The 26,693-nt window shown below is 40.1% G+C and overlaps 1 protein-coding gene across 5 annotated transcripts in view; it reads left to right on the top strand.

Moving 5' to 3' along the window:
- The window catches only part of LOC117394802 (disks large-associated protein 1-like), a 244,271-nt gene that overhangs the window by 190,640 nt on the left and 26,938 nt on the right, over positions 1 to 26,693 (top strand). For all 5 annotated transcript variants that reach the window (XM_033993395.3, XM_033993393.3, XM_059015273.1 and 2 more), the window contains 2 exons: positions 23,839 to 24,221; positions 24,764 to 24,858. In XM_033993395.3, the coding sequence (XP_033849286.2) occupies positions 23,839 to 24,221; positions 24,764 to 24,858 (478 nt within the window). The remainder of the gene's footprint in view (positions 1 to 23,838; positions 24,222 to 24,763; positions 24,859 to 26,693) is intronic.

The raw sequence follows: 26,693 nt of genomic DNA, 5'->3' as shown, positions 1-26,693 counted from the left end.
CACTCAAGCGTGTCATGGTCAAGGATAAATGATTGAGTGATTAAATCCATATTCAGTTATGAAATGTCTGATGTGCAAAAATCTATAGGAATGAGTCCTATTATGGTTAAATTCTGTGGTAGTTCTTCAAAGGATTTAAGGTTTGGGCCTGTAAATATCTGAGAAATCCTTGAGATTCATTTCTCCTTCCATTCTCTAAATCCTGAGACACTGAGGCTGGAAAAAATCTGGATTGTGGAATATAGGTGTGATTTGAAGTGAATACGTTATACAGGGTCCTCATTTATTAGATCCAGTGATTGTGTGGCGTTTATAAATAGTTATTTTCTTATGAATATCTGGGTTGTCTAAGCCAGGCAGCAACATAGCAGAGCTTTGGCAGCTATATTTTTTGTAACTTATACATGTTTTTTTTTTCTATATTGCCAGATAAATTTGGATATAGTTCTATCAAGCCAAGTTAGAACTTTGACTGATATTTTAACTGACAGCATTGAAAAGGTATAAATTCTGAGGGAGAATATTCATTTTTATAGAAGCTGTTTGTCTTGCTAATGAAAGAGGCTGTGGCACCCAGTGCTCCATATCTTCATGGATTCTTGTGATTGCGGGAAAGTTAGCAGCATACAGTCCTTCATAGTTTTGGGTCATATTAATACCCAGGAAATGAATACTTGAAGAAGTCCAGTGAAATAAATAAATAAATATTGATGTGCATTCCTCCATTTCCCGAATATTAGTAGTTACTAATCCAAAAGGATCCAGTCTGGAGCATGTTGTTTATATGCCTAAATGTTTGGTAAATCTTTGGTTTATTATTTAGTCCTGCAGAAGGTGCACCTCTCTGTTACCATAGGTATTCTTTAATAGAGCAACACCTGCAGAGTGTCTGCTTCATCATTGTATAGTTTGGGAATACATCCCAGTATCTAAGCCGGATTTTATTTTTGGATTTTGGATAAGCTTTATTATATTTATAGAATGAAGAAGCAGATGAAATGGTTCCTCTTGGGGTATATACAGTGTGATCAAGATTTAGCTAATGCAAGGAACATTCCTACAGTGATCATATTTTGTCTGTTTCACAATCTCAAACTGCACAAGAGCTTTAGCGTCTTAGTGTCTTAATTTTGCTTTAATCCAAAGTGTACCTTAAGTAATTCCTATTTTGGCAGTGTTTTTGTGTGGAATACCAGCTTAAGAATTATGTATGGGTGTAAAGGCAAATGGGCTATTGAAAATCACTATAGATGCTACTTTAAGAGCAGTGACTGCTGAAGGCTATCCCAATGAAGGCTGTTTTTTCATCTTTTTTTAAATTATTTTTCTTATGTATTTGGAGCAGTTACACAGCACAGGTGTTGGTCAACAGAAATGCACCATATACAGTATTTGGCGTTATTTAATTAAAGGCAGTATTAGAGATGGACACTAGAGGGAGTTGTAGTGCTCCGTTGCTTCTGACTTACTGTATGGACATAAAAATGCTCCTATATTTGGATGAGATATTCTGCTCCTATTCAGCAGAATGTTATAGTGTATAGGCACTGTAATTATGTTAAAGTGTATTTTCAAGAAGGCTGGCAAAAAACCTACTGTTCCAAATCAAGGTATGTTTTTTCAAGATATTACCATAGACATGAATGCAAGAACAAAAAAGAAGATACATGGGAAATGTGAAAAAAAAAAAAAAAAACAACAAAGGTCAAGTTTACCAGTCCTTCCCAACAGCCAGACGCATACCACCCAAGCAGACTGCATCTCATTACAACCTGCAGCCTCTGTTGTACTTGGAATGCACAGCACTACAGTGACAGCTGGTGAGCGTCACTGCAGAACACAAACGTGGTAGCCATGACTGTGTTTGCTGATTTGTAGCCTTTACCACACCACTTTCTAAAGATATCTGCTATAAATAAGGGAAGCCATTTTGAAAAAGAAAGCACAAAGAAACCTGTAATTATCTGCTTTTTATATCGTAGACACTGTTATTACTGTATATTCCAAAGTGTGCTGTACTGCCTATGGTTAGACTAAATGGTATTTGGGGACAGTAACGTTCACTGTTTGTATTTCTTTAAGTAAGTCCTGCCCGTAGGAGCTATGTGGAAAACAGCACTAATGAGAGCTGTGGCCCTTGCCAGCTACACCTTGTCTGAACACTGACGTGTTCGAACACACTGCTGCTGGCAGGATCCAGCACTTTGAACACAGAGAAATTGTTTTATGAGCTCTGATGTGGTTTGCCTGGGAGCACGCACGGATACTGTGGCAGAAATAGCATCAGTTGATTCATTTTTTACTGTAACTTTGAAGGAACGGTGATGGAATAGCCCAGTTTCCAGTATTTATTGCAGAGAGCTTTGCTCTGTTTCCGTTGTTGTTACAAAATGGGGTGCTATTAGCCCATGTGATCATTTTGACATTACATGTAAAAATGACTTTGTGCTTTAGCTTCGTTGGAAAGGTTATGCATAGCTTTAAGGCAAACACTTAATAATAATAGCATCTTATGTCATTGGCTGTCTGGGCAGGTAAGCAAATGTGAACTTGTACAGCCATTAAAAAGTAATTAGTAAGATATGCATATTAAACAAGGTTTAGCTAAACAAAGATTCCAATAAACTGTATTGAAGAAAACAAGTTGTTGAAGAATTTGTTTATATAAACTTTAGATATTAAAACTTCTACTGCTTTTGCCTGTTGTTTACCTGCTCTTCTCACAGGCCCAAAATCCATTATAACTAAACTAAAACTAAAAATAAGATCTGAAATCTGTTTTGAAATCTCTGTACAAAACACGAGCCAACTCTCAGGTATGGCTGTACTGCTTTGCATCTTGGCTTGATTAAAATTGGTCAAACCATTAGAAATAGTGTTACGGGTTAATGTATACCACCCTCCACAATGCATTTTAATTGCCCTGGTTTGCCGGAATCTATTCACCCTCCAGCTGTGATGTTGCCTTTGTAACTTTCACAAGCAGATTGTAAACGTCACTGTGGTGTTTCAGTATGTTACCACATCAAACAACAGAGTATGTCAAATTAGAGCTGGAAAAATTATGTATTTTAAGTTAAATGTATAATACTGAGCCTGCATGAATACCGCAACTGTTTTAGCCCAGAGGGCTGCCTTTTGGTCACAGTACTGGAACAGCTGTGAGGAGTTCTGCTTTATAACTGGGAGAATCAAATGTATTTACAGATCCTTTGCATTCATTTTTAGGGTCCTATTTCAAAATGTCCATCTACCTGTCTACCTGTTTGTCCTGTGACACTACATGGCACATTAACAGCCTTACATTTTCACAAATCTAGCTTCCTATAAATCTTTTGGATTGCATATGGTTGTACAGTAATGTGTTGATTTTTTACAAATGTATTAAACTATAAAGTAATCTTGTATGCATGCAATTGTTAAACCACTTGTGTTTTGCAACTACTTTCAAATTACATTTTGTGTTTCTATTACTTTCTGGTATAGTGCTTCACTCAACCAAACTGTCTTTATAGTATAAGAGCCAGCACCATCTAGTGTACATCTACTGGGATCAAGTTTTATATTCCTGACAATACTTGTTCACTACATAGCCCTGACTGCTTAAAAGACAGCTTGACTGGTCTGCCCTGCATGTCTGTGGCTGGAGAAAATAAATGAAAACTAATTGCTAAACCTGGGTCAAAGCACCTTAGCACAGATTGTACCAAATACAGTAAATAAAAAAAATAGTATTTGCTTAACTGCAATCAGAACAGTTTAGTGCTGTATTTGTAAAGTTTGGAGAGTGTGTTCAAACACAAGAATACAAATGGAATACCTTTTGGAAACAGGATCAAATATAGTGTTAATTTGAAGTTCATTGTTAACTGCTGTTGGTACAGTCCTGTATACCTGTCTGCTCCCATATTACCTGACAGTTGACAACGAAACGAGCATTAACTGTTGTAATGACTGTTTACCACTAGGGGGCATACCACTCAGTTGTAGAGACCTCTAATATTAGTGTAAGACAGCACTTTTATCCATGTCATCCTTACAATGTGTTGTAAAAAAAAAAATGTCACTACTTTCATTATCAGACAGAAACTACATTTTCTAAAAAAAAAAAAAAAAAAAGTATATTTATTGCAGAGAGCTTTGTTCTGTTTCCGTTGTTGTTACAAAATGGGGTGCTATTAGCCCATGTGATCATTTTGACATTACATGTAAAATTGACTTTGTGCTTTAGCTTCCTTGGAAAGGCTATGCATAGCTTCAAGGCAAACACTGTTTTGTAAAAAGATGCACAATATAAATAACAAAAGTGACAAATCTCTACATTTGTAGTGCTAAAACAAACTGCTTTTTTGGATCACATATGATTTTAATGCTACACTAATGTTACATTTTGATTATTGCATTTGGCATTTGTCTCAGAACTGTATAAAGACTCATAAAGAAAAGTCGGCTCTTGCATTCCTTACAACTTAATTGCCCCTTTGTTTCGTTTGAAATGCTTTGATTCTGCCGTGGGAAGGAAGTAAGCAGTAATTTCAGGGACACTTGATCATCTTACATTGTATTGACAGGATGTGCAAAGTAACTTGACAGAAAAAATGAACCTTCCAAAGAAAAGACTTATTAGGTTACTGGAACATTCAAATGTGGTTCTGTTACAGCATGGAGTTACTGTGTGTTAGCTTGTGTCCTGGGCCATATGATAATTGATTACATATTTTAAAAAGAGTAGTATTATGGCATTACTAAACTGGCTTTCGGTCAATGATGCAGTTGTTTTGACAGTGTTTGGTAGTCTTGCTCAGTATATTAAGATGTGGGTCATGTGGTCAGAATCTCATGAACACACACCTGTATGAAATAACATCCTAGGCACAATGGGAAGCTTTGTTTACACAGAGACACAAGTCGACTGTTTTCTAGTGCTTTTTAACTGCTTCTACCTTTAATTTCTTTTTTTAGTGTACTTGCCCATGCTTCTTCATGATTTCATTATGCTCTGCTACACTTTGCTGTGCTTTTACCAGGTCATACTGTGTTAAACTTGTATTAGTGTAGTACAGGGATTGTCTGTTTTCATTGTAGATGTGCAGATAAAGATCCCAGTCTGAACCCCTCCAAGGGGACCTCACATTCAGAACAAAATTAGAATTTCTCTCTGATTTACAGCTCAGTTGCTTTGGGGGATTTTCTGCTTGGGGGGCTTATTCCTCCCGATATTAAGACCCTCCATACAATGGTCTGGCAATTTATTCTGGGCAAGAGGCGAGAAAAGAATGGCCAAAGAATGTGAGAAACAAATAGAGGGCTCAGCAGGAGAGATGGAATGTGTGAAGTAGTGCGTTGTGTTAGGAATTCTGCTGGGATGTAAACAGCAGCCTGGGCGGAGCCCTGATTAGTGCCACCACCTTTTGCCTGCCTTCTAACAGGATGTTATGTCAGAGATTAAAGCCAGAATACTTTCAAATGAGCGGGGTGTCTTGCGCAGTCTCTTGGGTACGTAGTGGTATCAGAATCCCCTGTCGCTGTTCTGTTATTCGTATGTGATATGTAATGTATCTAAGCCTTAACATTCTCCAGCAACACTGCAGTTATTAGACAACAATGGTCAATAGGCAATGACCCGTACTGGTAATGAGATGTTGCATCACAGGAGTAAATGAAAACAAACCACCAAAACAGAAGCTAACCTGTAATACAAGTACCAATACAGTATGTGTTGGCGCACAGAAAGGGCTTCTCTGTACAGCATGAACTGAGTGTGCATGCTTTAAAGAGTATGAACTAATCTGTAAGGCCCAATGTCAGAAATAAAATAAATAAGTACATCTGAAATGTCTTTTTGTTCTCATAGCTTTCAGCAGTGCTGCTGAATAAATCACTGGGGGCTGTACAATGTATTGTGATTGCTACTGGTGTTACCAAAACCAGCAGCAAAGGGAGCTTGTTAAAAGGCACTTGGTAGCTTGTATTCATGTCTCATACTGTCTGATTAAGTGATGACTTGTTGCAGGATTTAGGTCTTGCTGATATATTTTTAGTTACCATACAGAGGCTAAGTGAGTTACATTATCTATTTAGAGCCAGGAGCTCCGCATGGGTAAGGCTTTGCAAGTCATGCATGACATCTGGTCAGGAATGTAATATAAACTGCCTGCTGAGTGAAGCCACTAACATAATATCTAACAATTGCTGCATTCCCGATCTTACCAGTCTAGAAAGAGTGATTTCACAAGACAGTATTTAGGTACCATTTGTACATTTAATTATGCTTGTCAATAAAGTTTTTTTTTTGTTTTTTTTTAAATAATCATTCTGTAATATTTATTTTTTCAGAAGCAACCCAACATTTTCATGGGCCAAAAGTCTAAAGTTTCTAAGTTTGCCAGGCAATGCAATTTTGTGTGTTGCAGAAACAAAACAGGTCAGTGAAAATAGAATAAGAAAGAAAGTTGTTGCTGTCTACTTTAGACCTTCTAGGACAACACTGTAAAATAGTTATCATTTTAGTTTGTTATTCAGACTTCTAAAACGAATTATACTCTTTGACATTATTTTAAAAATGACTGCGCTATAATGTACAGTTTACTAAATGTACTATTTCCTCTGACCTCTCTATCTCAGTCTCCCTTGATGCTATCAATCTGTCTCCTTCTGCTAGAAACCTAGGTGTTATTTTGGACCCTTTTCTCTCCTGTTCGCAGCACATCTCTTTCACTAACACATACTTGTTGTTTCTTTATTAGCAACATCTGTAGAATCCGCCCTTTTCTATCTACTTATTCCACTCAACTCCTGATCCAAGCTCTTTTTCTTTCTAAATTGGATTATTGTAACTCTCTCCTTGCTGGTATCCCTGCTTCGGCTATCCGCACCCTTCAGCTCATTCAAAATTCTGCTGCTCGTCTTGTATTCTCCCAACCTCTCTACTCTCATGCTACCCCTCTGCTTCACACTCTCCACTGGCTACCTATCTATGCTCGTATCCAATTTAAGACCCTTGCTCTTGCCTATCACTCTGTTCATCATACTGCCCCTTCCCATCTCAATTCCCTTGTGTCTCCTTATATGACATGCTCCTGCAACACAGTGTTTGATGTTTTTTCTTCAGCAACAATTCCTGTCCTACTTTCCTGCTGTTCCTTTTAAAGCAAGACTGAATACCAAGACATGAATGAGCAATAGGTGATTAGAGTGTCTGTATTATGCGTGTGGGTGTGTTGGCGCAGGAAAGGTAAGATAGGAATTGAATGCTCCCTAATCAGATGCAAACGGTGTCTGCACTGACTGTTTATTCATCAAGGTCCAATGCTCCCTGCACCTCCTCCCCTCCTATCCTGCAGCCTCTGGGGCTGTTGATTGTATTCGTTCCCCTGAAACAATACAGTGATAGATTTCTGCTGTTAGTTAAAGATTGCCAGACTGCAGAGGACAATGGATAGTTCTGAACTTCTGCAATATTTAATTAGTGTTTTCAGTGCCCCAGGGGACTGTTAACGGGGTCTCATTAGCACTTCTTTTTCAAATGCAAATATATTTGTTTAACCAGGATAGAACCCTTCATTTGTAAGGGGGTCCTGGCAAGAGAAGGCAGCAAGAGATCACAGTATAAAATAAATGGCAAAAATAGACAAATCATTCAAACAGGACAACAACTGTTAAAACAATCATAAAAACAGTAATGCAGAATAAAAGCATACAAACTAAAACAATTCCAATTTACATGATCCTGGTCATAGTCAGTATTTACAGGATTTGCAGCCCTGGTCAGATTTAAAATACATATTTCTGAGTGATTTTAAAAAAAAGTATTATGTTCGAAGGCAATTCATTCCAAAGATGAGATGGCTGATATACAAAGGCAAGCTGGCCCATATTAGATCTCAGTTTTAGGAATTTTAAAAGTTGGCACATCAGTTGATCTTAGTGCATACTGAGATGTAACTGAGATGTAAGGAGCATTTCCAGAGTACACCTTATAAACAAAACACAAAAAATGAGAGAGCCTTCTATTCTCCAGATTGAGCCACCCTAAAGTTTTATAAAGAATACAGTGGTGCTGGTTATAATCTGTATTCAGTATTAATCTTGCAGCACTGGTATAGATGGGGACCAACTTTGTCAGAACTTTATGGGGTGCGCTCATGTATACTGAATCAGCAAAGTCTGTTAAAGGTCATATCGTTTGGGTTACCAATCAAAAATAACACAGAGAAAAACACAGTTTAACTCTATTTGCATACCAGGTGTTCAATATGGTATTCCAAATTTAACAGTGAATCAAGCCGTAAGCCAAGGTATTAATATGGTGTTGCAGTTTCCAGACGAATCGTTTGACACAAGAGCAAGATTACTTTTAACATTGCGCAATTTAGGTGCAGATCCAAATACCATGGTTTTAGTGTTTGGTGCTGACATAGTTACAGGAACATTCAAGTTTCATTCTAAACAGATGCTGTTCCTGTTGTGCTGACTGTACTGAGGTTCCCTATCAAGTTAGAAATGTAACCATTACTGTATGGGTGTTTACCTGCTAAAGACCCTGAACCTGAATAGATATAACAAATCTGTATGCAGTGCCTGTGACGCAGTCATGCCTGCCCCCAAGGGCATATAAGGACTGCCCGCACAGATCACAGCATCTTTCTTTTCAGAGGACTGAAACCTGACGGGAGAGCCATACACAGATAGTACTGCCTCCATTCCTGACCTGGTACTCCGTTCACTTGTGCATCTGCTTCCCAAGCAACCACCACCAGTGCACAAACCAGTAGTAAACTGGTGCCCAAGACCCCAGCAACCTCATAGGCTGGCACAGCCGGCTGCACCTATGGCCAGAGGTGCTTGCGTGCCATGGGAGCTATAACAAGCAAAAACCTCAGGCTAAGCCACACGCCCTGCATCAGCCCTAGGAGCTTGCTGCCACAAGCCCAGGGCCCCTTTTCAGGGAGCCACCTGGAGTATTGGTGTCAGTGCACCACAGACATCTGGCTGCTTACTACTGTTCAGACCAGCTATTTCCTGCAATTCAGGCATGGTCCCCTTCCCTTTCAGGGCATTATTATTATTATTATTATTATTATTATTTATTTCTTAGCAGACGCCCTTATCCAGGGCGACTTACAATTGTTACAAGATATCACATTATTTTTACATACAATTACCCATTTATACAGTTGGGTTTTTACTGGAGCAATCTAGGTAAAGTACCTTGCTCAAGGGTACAACAGCAGTGTCCCCACCGGGGATTGAACCCACAACCCTCTGGTCAAGAGTCCAGAGCCCTAACCACTACTCCACACTGCTGCATGACTACAACACTGCGTTATTGTCTCAGGAGGTCAGAGCTCTGCTGCAGAAACGAGCTGTTTGCATGGTACATGCTCTCCACTTGAGAGAAGGGTTCTACTCCAGGTATTTCCTGGTGCTCAGGTGGGATGGTGGCCTCGGACCAGTCCTCCACCTCGGACAGGTCAACCTGTATCTGAGTCAAAATGTTGACCATGCAACAGCTGTTGCAGTCAATCAGGCCAGGCGACTGGTTCACCACGGTGGACATCAAGGATGTGGATTAACACATACCCATGAGACCAGGGCACAGGAGGTACCTGCGGTTCGCTTTCCAAGGAACAGCGTACGAGTTCCGTGTACTGCCATTTGGCCTTTCTCTAGCTCCCTGTGTATTTTCAAAGTTCATGGAAGCTATCCTGGCCACATTGAGACTCAGAGGCATCAGAGTGCTCAGTTACCTGGACGACTGGCTCATTTGTGCCGTTTCCAGTACAGGCAGAGGCCCACACGGAGCGTGTCACCGGCCACCTTCATCGGTTGGGTCTGTGGGTGAATCGTGCAAAGAGCTAGCTCACACCTTCACAGACAGCCTCCTATCTGGGAGTGCAGAGAATAGCCACCTGTTTGAAGCCTTTTCAGCTCAACAGAGCGTTTACAGTAGTGACGTTCCAGAAACTTATGGGCTTGATGGCAGCAGCTTTCCAGACCCTTCCTTTGGGTCTTCTGCCACATGCACCTCTCTAAGCTTGGTTCAGCAGCAGGGTTTTTCAGCCCTTATTGAACCGTGGCCACCTAGTGACAGTGTCTCGCTGGGCAGCGTCACCAGATGTGTACAGCCTCGGCTGGGGAGCTATGTGGAATGGCAGGGTGGCAAGGGGGGTGTGGAACCCCACTTGGCAAAGTCTCTATATAAATATACTGAAATTGACGAAGCAATCTATGAAAAAGACCTATGAGTTTATGTTGACTCAGAAATGTCTTCATCTAGACAATGTGGGGAAGCTATAAAAAAAAGGCCAACAAGATGCTTGGATATATTGTGAAAAGTGTTGAATTTAAATCAAGGGAAGTAATGTTAAAACTTTACAATGCATTAGTAAGACCTCAATATTGTGTTCAGTTCTGGTCACCTCGTTACAAAAAGGATATTGCTGCTGTAGAAAAAGTGCAAGGAAGAGCGACCAGAATTATCCCAGGTTTAAAAGGCATGTTGTATGCAGACAGGCTAAAAGAACTGAATCTATTCAGTCTTGAACAAAGAAGACTACATGGTGATCTGATTCAAGCATTCAAAATTCTAAAAGGTATTGACAGTGTCGACCCAGGGGACTTTTTTGACCTGAAAAAAGAAACAAGGACCAGGGGTCACAAATGGAGATTAATAAAGGGGCATTCAGAACAGAAAATAGGAGGCACTTTTTTACACAGAGAATTGTAAGGGTCTGGAACCAACTCACCAGTAATGTTGTTGAAGCTGACACCCTGGGATCCTTCAAGAAGCTGCTTGATGAGATTCTGGGATTAATAAGCTACTAACGACAAAACGAGCAAGATGGGCCGAATGGCCTTCTCTCGTTTGTAAACTTTCTTATGTTCTTATATTTTGTAGCTGCAGGCAGTTTACCTGGTCTTGCAGAATTTTTTGCAGGAGGTTCAAGGGAGACATGAGCTTGTCCATATGGACAACATTACTGTGGTGGCTTATATAAACCACCAGGGTGGCATCAGGTCTCTCAGTCTCCATCGTGTAGCCCGCAAGCTTTTGCTGTGGCCGCACGAGAACCTCCTCTCACTATGGGCAGTTTATCATCCCTGCCCGGGATGATAAAGTCTCAAGGGGAGTTCCCAGCGCCTCAGAGTAGAGGTGGTGAGCCGCATTTGGGAAAGGTTTGGGAGAGTAGAAATAGATCTCTTTGCCTCCTAGGAATCGACCCACTGTTCCCTTTGGTTCTCCGTAACAGGAGCCGGGGACCCACAGGCGATAGGTGCCTTGGTACACTGGGCCAGGGTGCCATTAGTAGCCCCTTATTGGCCCAGGAGTGGTTTTCAGCCCTGATACAGCTCCTGAGCGGCCAGCCATGAGACTGCCCAAGCGGCGCGACCTGCTCAGTCAGGTGCAGGGGACCTTATGGCATCCTGACCCATCAAGCCTACTGCTCTGGGTCTGGCCCCTGAACGGTTGCATTTAAGCCGTCTGGGTCTGTCTAATAGGGTCATTAACCCTGCTAAATGCCAGAGCAGCCTCCATGCCTTCCCAGTACGGGTACAAGTGGGATGTCTTTCAGACGTGGTGCCTGCCTTGGGGTTTTGACCCCACGACCTGTCCCATGGCAGTTATGCTGCAATTTTTGCAGGCCCTGTTTGATGAGGGGAAATCATCCTCTATGTTAAAGGTCTATCTGGCAGCTATTTCAGCTTGCCATGTCAAGATTGACTCGGTCTCCCCAGAAGCTCACTTCCTGGCGGGGCAATTTTTAAAAGGAGCTCAATGGCTTTGTCCACCTATGAAGGATATTGTTCCTCACTGGAGGCTTAAAGTGGTGCTTGATGTACTCATGAAGCCCGCTCAAAGCAGCTTTCTTGCTTGCAATCACCCCTGCAAAGCGGGTGAGTGAGATGCAGGCATTTTCAATTGTGAAAGCCTGATTCATTTTTGCAGAAGCCAAGACAAGGGTTAAATATACCAAAACTATCTCAGCATTTCATTTCAACCAGTCTGTAGCTTTTCAACCACCTCCTTTCCAGTCTGGCAGGGAGTGGCAACTCCATATGCTCTGCCTGTGCAGGCACTAGCATATTATTTTGACGGGATGTAAAGTTGGAGGCAGTCCGCACAGTTTTTTGTCTGTTATAGGGCGAAGTCCCATGGTCAAGCCCTGTCTAAACAGAGGCTATCCAAATGGATAACAGACAAAGTCATGACTGCCTATGAGCTAGCCAACTTGTCCCCTCCAGAAAAGCTTACTGCCCATTTATTCCAGGGTGCATCTGTCAGAGACATTTTCAACGCAGCGTTGTGGGCTACTCCCCATACCTTTACAAGGTTCTACAGAATGTCGTGGATCCGCAAAACCCTGGCTTTGGAACTAGCGTATTAAGGGCGGCTTCAGGGCCGACCCTTACAACATAACATAGAGGTGAGTTTCTCCCTCAGTTTTTTAGCCCTAGCTAGTGGTTACTGGGGTTCCGAATGGTAATGCACAAGGCAGCCTCTCGACTTAGCCTTATAGTATTCCTGGCATTCTGCAATATTGCTCTTGCGAAGGCTCTGGTACACTTACCCATTTAACGAAAGATGTTAAATGTTTACATGCAAACAACATAGAAATACTGTATATAATTCATATTAGTACAGTATCTTTATTGAAAATGTATATTTTCTTAATTGGTAACATGTAAGTAAAGTTTTCTTAAAAGGAAAAAAGAAACTTGTTTATCTTTCAGGGTAGTAAAAAGCACTTGGCACTTATGATTATATCTTTCTAATTCCTGTGACTGGAGGTGAGAAGTGTGCTCTGTAGTTGCAAATTACATTTCGGTGCTGAAGATACAGTTTTTGCATTAACTGCCATGGTTGTTTTGACCGGCAGTATGGCGGGGTAGCCTGCTGGTGTCACGTGACTACAAAACCTCAATTGCTGCTGAAATTGACAGAGAGTGTGTGGCCTACTAGACTGAAGATTTTCTTTCATCAAGCAGAAAAAGGTCAAATGCATAAAAGAATACTGTATTTTGACATTTTTCAGGTTAAAGGAACTTTCTGATCCATTTTTGTAATATACAGTTATACCTCTTGCATTCCATAAAGAGACTCAGAGTTTGGGGGGGCAGAAACATATTTCCGCCCCCCTGCCGCCAGTGCTTTTAAGAAATAAATAAATAGCTGCACTATTTTTATTTTATCGCATATGAACAGCCATTGACTGGTTCTGTACTGTATATAGGCCAAGGTTTGAGTCGCTGTAGTCACTGCCCAGATTCTTTTATTTGCCCGCAACATGCATGAATATATTGAGATTAGTTACTATAATTTGGTACTGTGTATGTATACATATATAAAAGTCTCTGTGACAGGGAGAGCCCTGTCTCTGATTCTTGCGCAAATATGTGCAGCTGGGATGTGGAATAGGAGACATGTTGCTAGGCAACCAATTGAGCAGTTAGGCTCACCTGGCACTGAGCTGAACTGGAGGTCCGGATTGGCTGGGGGGTGTGCCTGGGGAGGCTGTGCGTAGCTGAAAAAGAGTCTGCACCACAGCTCGAGGCTACTGCAAGGCCATTGTTACACAGAGGCGCTGGTGCTTGTTGACATCGAGGAGGAGAGCGTTCGCTTAACTACAACGGAACCCTTCAACTGCAAGAGAATGCTCGTGAATGCATTGCCCAGCTGAGGCCGTTTGAAGAGGCAGGAGTCGCCGTGAGGATGCCGGGACTCCAGGAACCCAGAAGTAGGTTAGATTAGGGGATATTGATCCCAAACAGTGTACAGAGAGGGTTTTCGTAGTGTAGTAGGTTCCTGGAGCAGGACGTCTCTTTTAGTGAGACTAGCTCTCGCCTTGTGTGGCAAACTTTTATTTTTAGCTTTGTTTTGTTTTCTTTTCTGTATTAAATCCGGTGCTAGGATTACCATTGTTGGTACCCGAGCATCGGGGCCTGTGTTTATTAAATCTGCGCACTTGTGCGGCATGTCAACACCCACTGCTCTGTGTCTGATTCAATATTATTCAGTGACGACCCACACACGTAACACGTCCCCGTTACAGACTCCTTGTTCAAAAAAACTCAGACAAACCTACTCAAGCTTCAGTGAAATGGGTGATTCCTGAAAGCTGCTTCCTGTGTTGTAAACCAGAATTGCCCTGTGTCATTGGGATATTTACCTTACCTGTTGTCAGCTGAGACAACGGACCAACTCCTCTCTCGGTTGAGGCATTTTGTTCTTTTTTATTTTTTTTCTGTGACAGGCAAATGACAGCAGTTGACAAGCAGTGTCCTGTTTCTGCTGGATACCAGGCAAGCTTATCAGTGACTCAGTACATTTTTTTTTAGTTATTCCCTTCCTGTGTGCCCTCAGGCCCTGCTTTGTGTACAGCTCATATCACAGTCATCTCCTCTTGTTTCTTGTTTCTGAGACTGGCTGACTGAACATCACTGCAAGGAATAGTCAGATTTCATTTCAGTTTCTCATGGGAGGCAGCTTATACCAGGATGAATGTTTTTCATTTTTTTAATCAGGTGGGGGGGAAATGACCAACAACTGAGCCAAACAAAAAACAGGGTACTGGCAGAGCTCTGTACTTACATTGGTACAACATTTTGCATCTTATACATTTCATTGGCAGAAATACAGGTTCTTCCCTTTTATCATCATCTTCTGTATTATTGTATCATGATGATCTCAATAAAATGTGTTGTTAAATCATGATGTAGCAGGCAGTATGGCTCTTTCGGATGAAAACATATGAGTGCTGAAGTAATTGAAATTTCCTGTTAAGTGGGACAGTCTTATCAGCTTATACCACAAATCCCACTTAGAATGCTCCAGGATGCTTCAAAACATTTTGGATTTTGTTTCTGATAACTTCCTTGTATCCAAATGGGATATAGGCACAGGAAGTTAAAAAGACTTCTAACGCTAAGCAAGTGGTGAAAAATTAAAATGAGTTCTCATCTCCATCTCCAATCCCTGGACCCAAAATACTCTTACCTAGTTAGAAGTCTGCTGCTTTAGTCTTTTCATACTACACTTTCATTAATATTGTGTTTTGCTGAGAGTGTCAAACTGTTGACATATATGTGACTCACCTGACTTGATTGCAAAGTCTTCTTGTTTTTCTTTCCCCTAGACAGATAATAGGTCAAAGGTCTGAGAGAGCTGTCTGTGCAGATGCCCTTTTGAGTAAAAAACAATTGAATGCACACAAATGACTTACTGTGGCTTATGAAAAGCAACTATTTGCAGGGTTTAGTTAGCCTACACTTCAAATGGAATTTCAATTCAGATTCCAATTAGGGTCAACGCTAAAGAAAAATGTACAGCTTAGTAATTTTTGCAGGCAGTTTGTAAGAGAGATATGAAAGAAGAACCACAATTGCTCAGTATTGAAGAAGAAAAAAGAAAAAAAAAACGTTTTCACAAAGTTTGGAGAAACAAAAGTGCCAGCCATTAAACCTTCATACAAAACTAAATAAATCACTGTGAGTGTGTGTGGGTTTCCTCACACTTTCAGAACATAAATCCTAAACAACAATATAAATGGTTTTAGTACAAGTAAAAAGGGATTTAGATTTAGATTTAGAATAGCTAGGTGCAGCCCATAGGAACAAATATCATATTCTGTAGTATTGCCAAAAAATATTATTTAAAACGAATGAGTACTTTTTGGCATTAATATATCTAAAATATCTGAATACCTGAGATATATGGATTGACTATGAAGGTCATTTTTGCTTCTAGTAAGCTCTTTACAAAAAAAAGTTGTGCCCATCTAGTAATTTCTGAATGAAATATGGCAGAACTAGACACTGTATGAAGTCCAATCAAGCCTATATTTCTAATGTGTAGGGGGCTTTGTTCATGTTAGCATCAAAAAAATAGTAAAACTTGACTAATAAGATTATGGGAAGGAGCCAAGATAAAAGTTCTTGTGGTGTGCTTCAGTGTTAATGAGAACCTGGAAAGAAATCAACAAAAAGTCATCTTCAAAGCTTTGTTTAAAAACTGAGAAGGTTTTCTTTTCGTTTTATTTGGGTTCTAGATAAGTTTAGTCTTATTGGGGTTCTACAACTTTGTTCAAAATTGATGGTAAGGGTTAATGTTCCTTTTTTTAATACATTTTGACACTTTCAAACAAAAAAGGTCACAATAGATGCATTTTATTTGGCACTCCCATAAAAAGCAATGTTATCCTAATGATCTTGAATATCAGTCACCAGCAGGTTGCATCTGAGGAGCCAGTTCTCTGTGCTGTTTGGGTAAATGAATAAAGGCAGTAATAGAAGAAAGTAAAAAGACTACCACAGACCGTCCATACAGTAATTCAGTTAAATGTTCACTGCAGAGGATGGGTATTAATGGTGCAGGCGTTGCTGTGGTGACAGTATAATCAGACTGTTTAAATGAACTGCCTCTTTACTGTGTGATGGTTGGTAACAACAACAGCAAACAGACTGTTTCCCTCACCTCTCATCACTCTGCTGAAGCACAGTCAGATTAATATGTCAGCCTGTCAGCCGACCTACAGTCAACCAAGCTCACTTTGAAATAAGAGAAACATCTAATGCGATTTTTAGTGTACACTCACTGGTGTTCATGACTCTGCGTACTGAAGCAACATGCAGAGCTCTTTGTGGAACTGATTGTGGTTGCTTTGTAAGCTGCCAAAAGTGAGCCCTAGTCTGCTGTTAGCTTCACCCTAACTATGACCTTCAGTGGGAGCTGCCTTTATTTTGCTTTCACATCTGAACTGAATGAGTACCAACAGCATTCTTTCTTTTACTATAAGGCTTAACAGTGTTGCACTGAATGCATTTTCTAAGGATCTTTGATATGTAGTAGGTCTTGGTGATCCAAGTTTGTGCTGATCACAGACTCATGCTGGCATACGTTTTTAAGGTTTTGAAGACAAGTTTGGAATGATCTCTTGGGAGAGGGCTTCCTTGACAAATTCAATTAATTTGAATGTCTATAAATTGATAATAAATGTATACTGAAAAAGTTACTATTTAAATTCAGTCAATAGAAAACACTCCAATATCCTCCAGCTGCAATTTATATTGTATGTTTTTGGACAACATTAGACTTTATGAATAAACTCGGAAAGGTCGCTTGCAAATGTAAAACCAAACGCAGTAAAGTAACCATAGTGAGCTAGAGGTAATAAAAGTGTATGTAACCAGTCCTTTAAAATCCTAGACATAGACTAGCTTGGAATGCATCACAAAGGGTTTCAAATGACTTTATTATAATAACCTATGAGAACATTGCTGGAGTAGGTTATTGTCCTCAGAAACCCTCAGATTGAATTTCATGTAAAAAACCAAGTATAATCCTTTACAATATGCATGCTTTTGAAAAAAATAGATGATGAAAAAATTACTTTTTTATTAAGAAGATTCTGTTTAAAATTCTTGTCCATTTCCTTTCACAGTTTGCTGACTGAATGTAAAATTGTCCAAGAGATATATTCTGTCTTTCAGGATTATCAATGTATTGTAGAAAATCTACTGCGATTTTGCAGATAGGGCTATGGTATATAAATTTGAAATGGAACACCTGTGGCCAATTGCATAAGATACCTTGGGCAAGATTCTCAGAAAACCTTTTTTTTTTTTCTAATTGGGCTTTTTGTAACAAAAGGCCACTTAATAGATTGATTATTAAAAGACTTCAGGTTGATTCACTGCAAAATGTTACCTTAATAAAAATATAGCTATATGCATATTGAAATCAGGTAAACCTCAAATTACAGTTAATTTATGGTTCTGTTTTGACCATTTACAGGTATTACAGATACTGGCATCAAAGTGTTTACTGAATTTAAGGGTGTTGCAGAAATTAATATTTTAGATGGAGGACATGTATCCAAGTGTTATACTTCAATTGAATGACTAGGGTGTTTCATGCGGCCTGCCACTGGCCCTTATCTTGCATTTACAGTGTCAGGACTCCATTTTGCATGTATTGTTTTCTTATACTAAATAGTAATTTATATTTGTTTCATTTATTTTGAAGATATGCTTCTTGGAACTTTGTTATAAAATGTTTGCCACTATTATCCTTGCTTTACAGTTCATACAGTCAAATTATACAACAATAAGGGCAGAAATATCAGCTGCATGAAGCAGAAAAATAATGACCCAATGATCTTAAGAAAATGGTTTCCATTGTGTCAGCAGCCAAGTGTGTTGTCCACAGATTTAACCCAGATATGAGTGTGTGTTATTAAAAGCTTGTGGATATAAATAAACATGTACCTTGTCAAACTAGTCGGGTGACTTTTTTTAATGTGTGTATTAATTCACAGTGTGGGGCTTTCCATTTCATATGCTTGCTAAAGAGATAATAGTATCATGAAAGTGGTTCAATGGTTTTAAAACGCCTTTTGGCTACCAGTCCACCGATAGCAATGAGATAGAAAGTAATAGGTTGTGATGGGTTTGTGTGTCTTGTGGTATTCCACCTCCAGGCTACACATGGGAACAGGTTTAGTTCAAACAGGAAACATCTGCACATGCTCCATCAGATATTACTTCAGCACGGCTTCAGAGCCATGATTCGGTGTGGACTGCTGTTTATTTGAGTACATTTGTGTGAGAGTAGCAGGTATTCCTCTCCCTTTCATTCGTGTTTGCTATACTCATCTGTTTTTTTTTTTTATTGTTTTGTCTTGTGGATTCAAAATGGATTTGTTTGCAGGTTATTTTCTGGATACTGTCTTGGACAAATCTCAGGGAAATAATAGTAGCCTTTTTGTTAACCAGCGTAAAAGCTGCTGTATATATATATATATATATATATATATATATATATATATATATATATATATATATAACTGTTTAATTGCTTATTCCTGCTTGTGATTAACCAAACTGTAAAGGTATTTATGTCTTAAACTTCTGAAAACATGACGATAAATTTGTGAAATGTGCCACACGCCATGACCTTGAAATGTTTTGCAAATCATTTCTTATGTCTTCATTCAAATTCTTTCTTTGTATTATTTATGTTTACAAAGCACGGCAGCACAAAGTGCCATGGCAGCCAGGAATCCGAAAAATAATAAGCAAGGGAACTTTCAGATTAAATTGCAATGTCATCATCTCTCTTAACATGTGATAGATGAGAGGTGTGGTATACATAAGTTTTACTTCTAAGTAAGTTGTCTTGCTGTGTGCAAATTGACATGTTTATTACCAGTATTTTACAAAGTGCATTTCACATAGTGCATATGTAATATATTCCCAGCAAACTGAAGCTAAACGTTTTTGGTTTGGTTTGTTTTGCTTGTTTTTGTAAGGTTAGTGCTATACTCAGAAACAAGTATTCACAATCTAAATGGCTTGGTCCTTGTTAATATTGAAGAAACAATATGTAGCCTTGAACAAAATGTAAGGACTGGCTTTCAATTTCAATTGCAATCTTCAATTACTGTAGTTGTAGCTTCTGTTTCTTTCACAGACCCATCGTTTTCAGTTGACACACAATAGTAATCAAGAAGAGATCAAAGGATGACATCATATTTGTAAATAAAAGACTCCACGAGTCGGGACATGCGGAATGTGCCTCAGGTCTGACTGTTTAGCTTTAAAAAGTTCTAGCAGGAGCTCAGAGGGGATATTCAGATACATCAAGGCTCAGTAAAGCTTCAGCTCATTGCAATGACAATCTGGAGTTTATACCTCATGATTACAGGAATGAAATCAAAGCAGTAGCATTGTTTTTACTTCCTTGCCAGCTGTGTTGCTGTGTAATCTGAGGCGGGAGTGGCAGGCAGCCTGAATCATTTCCAGAAATAAAGAAACTAAAGGGTTGGTTTACATGACAACCTCTGTGTGTGTGTCTGTCTGTCTGTCTGTCTGTCTGTCTGTGTGTGTGTGTGTGTGTGTGCGTGTGTGTGTCTGTGTGTGCGTGTGTGTGTGTGTTTAGCTGTCAGAAGATAAAAACATGCCCCTGTGAGTGCAGGTACATGTGATAACCTGCTGGAGCAGCTGTGTGTCTGCACTTTTGGACCAGGAAATGAATGAGAAATGTATACAGCTCTGCTAGTCATGCTTTGTTTTGGCTGCATGTGGCAGTTGAATACTTATTAACTGGATTCTTTTAAAACTATTTATCAGACAGACTGCCTACTGTATATTGAATTTTAGTTGTGTACATGTACACACTGGTGGCCATGAATATTGCATCAAGTTACATTTTTACTATCAGAATGTTTTAACTGTTTGCGTTCTAAAATGTATTGAATTGACAAAAGCAGGGAAATGCAAATGTCTTGTGATTGACATTAAACACCATCTAACAGATGGCCTGCAAATAAATCAGTCTTTCAATTGAAGCCCTGAATCCCCGAACAGTGCTTTGGCATAAATATCCCACATTACTTTATAATGAAATTACAAGGCTTTACAACATGTATTTTTCTAACAGTTGAATCATATTCATATGATCAAATGTGTGTATATTGTGACCCTTTTACCCTTAAATATCGAGTAAACTATTTTGACGTTTCTCCTTACACTTTCTGTTGCTGTGTGACTTGTTAGAGCATTCTCAGCAAAGTGCTGTCAGAACTCGCTAGTATACAAGGCTTACAGCTGGGAAATGGCAGACAAGAGCTTCTTCCAAATCTCTAATGACTTCCCACTTTGTGCCCTGAAGCAAGTTACTTTGTCTCCCTCGAAACTCATGCTTTATTTAAAGCCTGCACTAAATAAGGTTGAGTATTCTTAAGCAAACTTTTCTCTCCACTGTTTCTGAGAAACTTGCTGTTTATTCTTAAATTGTAAAGCCCTCTGGTAAAAGTACAGACAGTCTTTAAATGATGTGTGAGTTGAAAGTTTTGTGAATAGAGGAGCCCAGTGTGGATTGCACTGGAGTGTTCCTGTTTCTATTAAAGCTGGAACAACGTGCGCTTTGTAAAGCTTTGACTGAAAACTTTTAACTTTCTAAATGGGCCTTTTGGTTTTGGTTTTACACAAATAGGTACATTCCCAGGCTTTCACCTCCCTTTCAGTTAAATCCAGAATGTATTACAATACTTCTCCCTAAATATTACCTCCACCACTGTTTTATGTATTATTGATGTCATGATGCTGTGGTTATGATATATGTAGATTGTCAAAATCTCATTACCTACTATTGTGCACTATTAATTGATATGTACAGGGGGTAAATTAATATATTGTTTGCTGCAAAATAAATATACTTAGATATTTTTTTATTTCATGACATGCTATTGTGTACTATTAACTGATATTTACAGGGGGGGAAATACATTGTTTACTAGAAAATAAGTTAAAAAAGTTAATTAAATTAGAATTACTGCCACTAAAGGGCAATTAAAAACTACTGCAGGCTGTCCACTCTGTCGGCGTAGTGCTGGGCAGTGTCACCAGAAGGGAGGTCGTCACTATGGAAGCGTCCAGCCTGGGCTGCGTCACTGTGTGGAATGCACAAGATATGTGGAACCCCCCTTAGCAGGGTCTCCACATAAATGTTTTGTAAATGCAGGCAGTTTACCTGGCCTTGCAGAATTTTTTGCAGGGAGACATGTGCTTGTCCGTACAGACAACACAACAGTGGTGGCGTACATAAACCACCAGGGCAGCCTCAGGTCTCCCAGTCTCCCTTTGCTCTGGGCACATGAGAACCTCCTCTCACTGCGGGCAGTACACCTGCTCGGGGTGACAAACTGGGCGGCGGACCTCCTCTCAAGGGGAGTTCCCAGCGCTTCAGAATGGAGGTGGTGAGCCTCATTTAGGAGAGCAGAGATAGATACAGCAGCGTGTATCACTTTGTTTGTAATCCCCGGGTTTGACACGCAACCAAAAAGTCCAGTTCTATTACACCCACACGAAACACAAAACACAAACACAGTTAACAGTGAGTGATATTAGTGCTCGTGGTGCAAAGACAGTTCTCCGTGAACAAAGGGAAAGTGTTGGTGTCCGGGTTTGATGCTGGCTGAAAAGCGACAGCTCCGGATCGTGTTAGTAGCCGTCTAAAATAACAAACAAATAGTTTTTACTTCGACAGACAGACTTCCGGGTCATTGAGTTTGGGTACCGTAGCTTAGCCCTTTTTCTAGATGGCCGACTTCCACCTAACCCTGGGAATAAACTGTCATGCCATTTAGTCCAGGGTACTCTGTTCCCTTTACACAGTGCCCTTGCAGGTCGGGAGGGAGATCTAACACCAAGAATCATTCGATCTCTGTCACAGTCCAATAGGGTTATTGACATCCTACAAAATGCCAGAGCATCGTCCGCGCATTCCCAGTATGGGTACAAGTGGGGCGTCTTTCACATGTGATGCCTGCCTCAGGGGTTCAACCCCATGACCTGTTCCATGGCAGTTACTCTGCAATTTTTGCAGGACCTGTTTGATGAGGGGAAACCTCCCTATACATTATAGGTCTCCCCAGGAGCTCACTTCCTGGCGGGGCAATTTTTGAAAGGAGCTCGGCGGCTTCGGCTGCCTATGAATGATATTGTTCCTCGCTGGAGGCTTAACGTGGTGCTTGATGCACTCATGAAGCCTCCATTTGAGCCCTTGCATTCAGCTGAGCCGAAATGTTTATCGCTCAAAGCAGCTTTCTTGCTTGCAATCACCACCGCAAAGCGGGTGAGTGAGATGCAGGCATTTTCAATTGCAAAAGCCTGCTTCATTTTTGCACAAGCCAGGACAAAGGTTACGCTCCATACCAATTCTGCGTTTTTGCCGAAAACTCGTTATTTCATGTCAAGCAGTCTGTGGAAATGGAGGCAGCTCCATATGCCCTGTCCAGTGTGGTCCCTAGCATATTATGTTGACAGGACGAAAAGTTGGAGGCAGTCCAAACTATTTTTTTGCCTGCTAAGGGGCCAAGTCCCGTGGTCAAGCCCTGTCTAAGCAGAGGCTGTCCAAATGGATAGCAGACACAGTCAGTACTGCCTATGAGCGAGCCAACTTTCCCCCTACAGAAAAGCTCACTGCCCATTCCACCCAGGGCATGGCAACTTCGTGGGATTTATTCCAGGGTGTCAAAGACATTTGCAATACAGCAGTGTGGGCTATTCCCCATACCTTTACTAGGTTCTACAGACTTAATGAAGTTGATCCTCAAAACTCTGGTTCTGGAACTAAGGGCAGCTTCTGAGTCGACCCTTACAACACAGGCATAGAGGTGAGTTTCTCCCTCGATTCTATAGCCCTAGCTACTTGTTACTGGGGTTCCGAATGGTAACGCACAAGGCAGCCCCGGCTTAACCTTGTAGCATTCCGGTCGTGCAGCAGTCTTGCTCTTGCGGTGGTATACTGACTCATTTAGTAAAGGTTACTTTTCATACTTGAAAGGGAACGTTAGGTTACTATCATAACCCTGGTTCCCTGAAACAGAAATGTAACCATTAACCTTCAAGGCCGCTGTGTTCATGGTCGTGCAGGCTTGAAGGAAAAATGACACTGACATCTGTGCGCATCGTCCTTTATACCCTCGCATCACAGGCTCGGCTAAGCAGCTTTGTTATATCTTATTTAGGTTTCTGGTCTTTAGGAGAGAAATACCCATTCACTAAAGGTTATATTTCTATTTCAGAGAACCAGGGTTATAATAATAACCTAACATTTTAGAACTTTCTAATTAAAATGCAGGAGATTTAACATCATGCTACATTTTTTTTAAATAATAAAACAAAATCTTATGAATCTTCTACAGCCAGACTCAAACTTAGAAATTGGCTTAAATGGTATTAATGTAACAGTGCTGTAATTGGTTTTGTATCTACAGTAGGTGGACACTATAATGGTGCTTGATTCTTAACCTGCTTACATTTGTGCCTCCCCAGTGTCATCATGCATTACCACGTACAAGAAGACGCCTCCCCCAGTCCCCCCAAGGATGACGACCAAGCCCTTCATCTCGATCACGGCCCAGAGCAGCACCGAGTCAGCCCAGGATGCCTACATGGATGGGCAGGGGCAGCGAGGGGACATCAGCCAGTCTGGCCTCAGTAACTCCACAGAGAGCATAGATAGTATGAAAGCCTTGACTGCTGCCATCGAGGCTGCCAACGCCCAGGTCCACGGCCCTGCCAGCCAGCACGTGTGCAACAGCACCGTTACAGTCACGTCCACCTCAGCCACAGCCAGCGAGAAAAGTGCACACCCCTCAGAGGAGAGCAAGAAAGAAGTGCTGAGGAAAAGCAAGTGCTTATCCATCGGAATACAGGTAACAATTTCCACTTTTACATTACTGTTGAAGAGGTATCACCAAGAAGTATATACTGACAATTGTGAATACTGAATGCTCCAAAACTCTCTCTCTCAGTACAGTCCCTGGTATTTCAGACAAGCCTGACAAGGGTGTTGCTGCAGCGACCAATAAATCAGTTGTAATCTCAGAACAAGTTTACAAGATTGTGCAATTGTTATTGCTCATTCAAGCATGTTGTGATAACTATTAAACTCAGGCAGTTACACTTCCCTACACTAGACCAAAGAGAACAATGCCTATTGTTCCTTAGAGCTTAGCTAAAATTACAGTGCAGCAGCTATGTATATTACAACAGGGGTGGGAGGGAAATGGGTTTTAGTCGTATTCCTTAACATAAACATGTGTCAATGGATTATTTATTTATTGCTTAAATCCTTGTTTTCTTTACATGTTTTCAGACTCGTTGATGACAGGTGAAAGCTAACAAGACCTGGTCAAGATTATACAAAGTTTGATCTCTGCAGTATGTTTTGTTTCTCGTTTTTGTCTGCCCTCAGGTTGATGGACCTGATGATTCATCTGATGTGGAAGAAAACTCTCATTTTTCAAATAAGTTTCAGTCGGTGGGGATCCAAGTTGAGGAGGAGAGATGGTGAGTGAATATTTGTCACTAGGCAGATTTAGGCCCTACGTGTTTCAAACTATAGTTTTGCATTCAATTCACTGTATTCAAAAGCCACCATTATGTTTGTTAACCAGCTACAAATCTCAAAGTAAGAATTTTGGTGGCTCTTCAAATCAGTCTGGCTGTTTGCTGCTTTGCAGCTTAAAGTGCTTGTAGTTAACAAATGTGCAGTAGTTAATGTCAGTTTTCTTTTTTTTTAAACACGTTATAGCACACATGTATTTAAATTTTAAATTAATGATATCTGGTATTACTTTAGATTAAGTGAAACTCTCAGTTTCTATACCTTTTTCTTAGGTTACCTGTTTGCACTTGTACTCCCTGGGTTAAAGCATGTTTCTGGCTGAACGCATGTCAGTCAATTCCTTAACCTAGTTTAGTACCAGATATGTTTTGCAGTGGTTTGCTATAAGATGTTTGTTTGTTTGTTTTTCAAAACTGCACATTTTAGACCTATATAATGCATGAATGTGCATGGCAGAGAAATTGTATGGAACTATTTTGTTAGCTGCAATTACTTACAACAGGAGGTGATATTCTTACGATAGTTAAGGAGGTTTAGGGTATGTAGACATACGTAGTAAAGTAATATCATTAAAATGCTCCAGTCAGAAGTTGAAGAGTTGTAGATGAAGAGACTGATTGCTATTATAGTTATTTATGGATATTGTTTTTTCTGTTTGTTTTTTGTTTTTTTTTGTTGTTTTTTGTTAGTTTTTTTTTGTCAATGAAGAGTTTTATAATTTTATAAGCTGCCAGTCAGCAGTTGTTTTTGGACAACTGCATTAGACAGTCAGAAAACAGAACTAAGTTAATTTTACTATTGGGTTTTCCAAAACTATCCACATACTTTTAGTTTCAAAATGTTCCATTAAAAAAATAACAATTTATATGGGATTTGAACTTTCTTTACATTCAATACAAGCTTTATCCACTAATACAGCATCATTCTTTTCAAAGTGTCAGCTAAAATCTACGCAATTTAAACATACAAAAACCACATTGCTCGTGGTAAAATACAAATATAGAGTCAATATTAAAATGATCTAAAATAGCTCAGGTACAGTTTCTGCGAAAAGTGTAAACAAATGTAATTAATCAATATTCACTTCAAATATTTTCTGCAAGACTTATAAAGGATGGTGGTGCTACTAAGGCATCTGGTTCTAAATTGCGAGACCACCGGCTGCCTGCCCAGCTGGACGAAGTTGGAAATACTGTCACCAATGGCTTGGAGTGAAGGTCTATATACAAGCTTGTGGAGACTACTGGGCTGGCTTACAGCTGCTACAAACAGTGGCTGGTGGGGCTACAGAGATAGTGATTGGTCCAGGAAGCTTGTACAGGGTGCCTGGCATTACCATCTGGCAAAAATAACCAGCAACACAAGCCTGATTATTAACAGCACTCTCTTTGTCGGGTTCCCTTGTGCCAGTAAGCCTGAACAGAAGAGCATCACACCTAGACTGTTGCAAACAATACAGTGGTGTTTTGTGAAGAAGCATGCTGGGTAAACTAATCCTATTCTGTACAGTTTGCTTGTACTAGTCATATAAGCAAATTGTAACAGTGATTCTCCTTGCTGCCGTGTAGTCTGTGGCCATCGTGTTCACATACCTGGCTAGCACTGCTTATAGGCCAATCTTATTCCAAACTATGTTTTTTGTTGTTAGATTTCTATAAAAGCTCTAATAATGTGTTTATGTTTTGTTTTTGTTTTTTTTAAATGCTGTTTGTCTTTATTTAAAACAGTACTATTTTTTGGAGTTGCTGTTTTTAGTTTGGAGCCCAAGTCAAGATTT

The sequence above is a fragment of the Acipenser ruthenus genome, chromosome 3 (assembly GCF_902713425.1).
Source record: "Acipenser ruthenus chromosome 3, fAciRut3.2 maternal haplotype, whole genome shotgun sequence".
Taxonomy (NCBI): domain Eukaryota; kingdom Metazoa; phylum Chordata; class Actinopteri; order Acipenseriformes; family Acipenseridae; genus Acipenser; species Acipenser ruthenus.
This window is presented reverse-complemented; position numbering and strand designations above follow the sequence as displayed.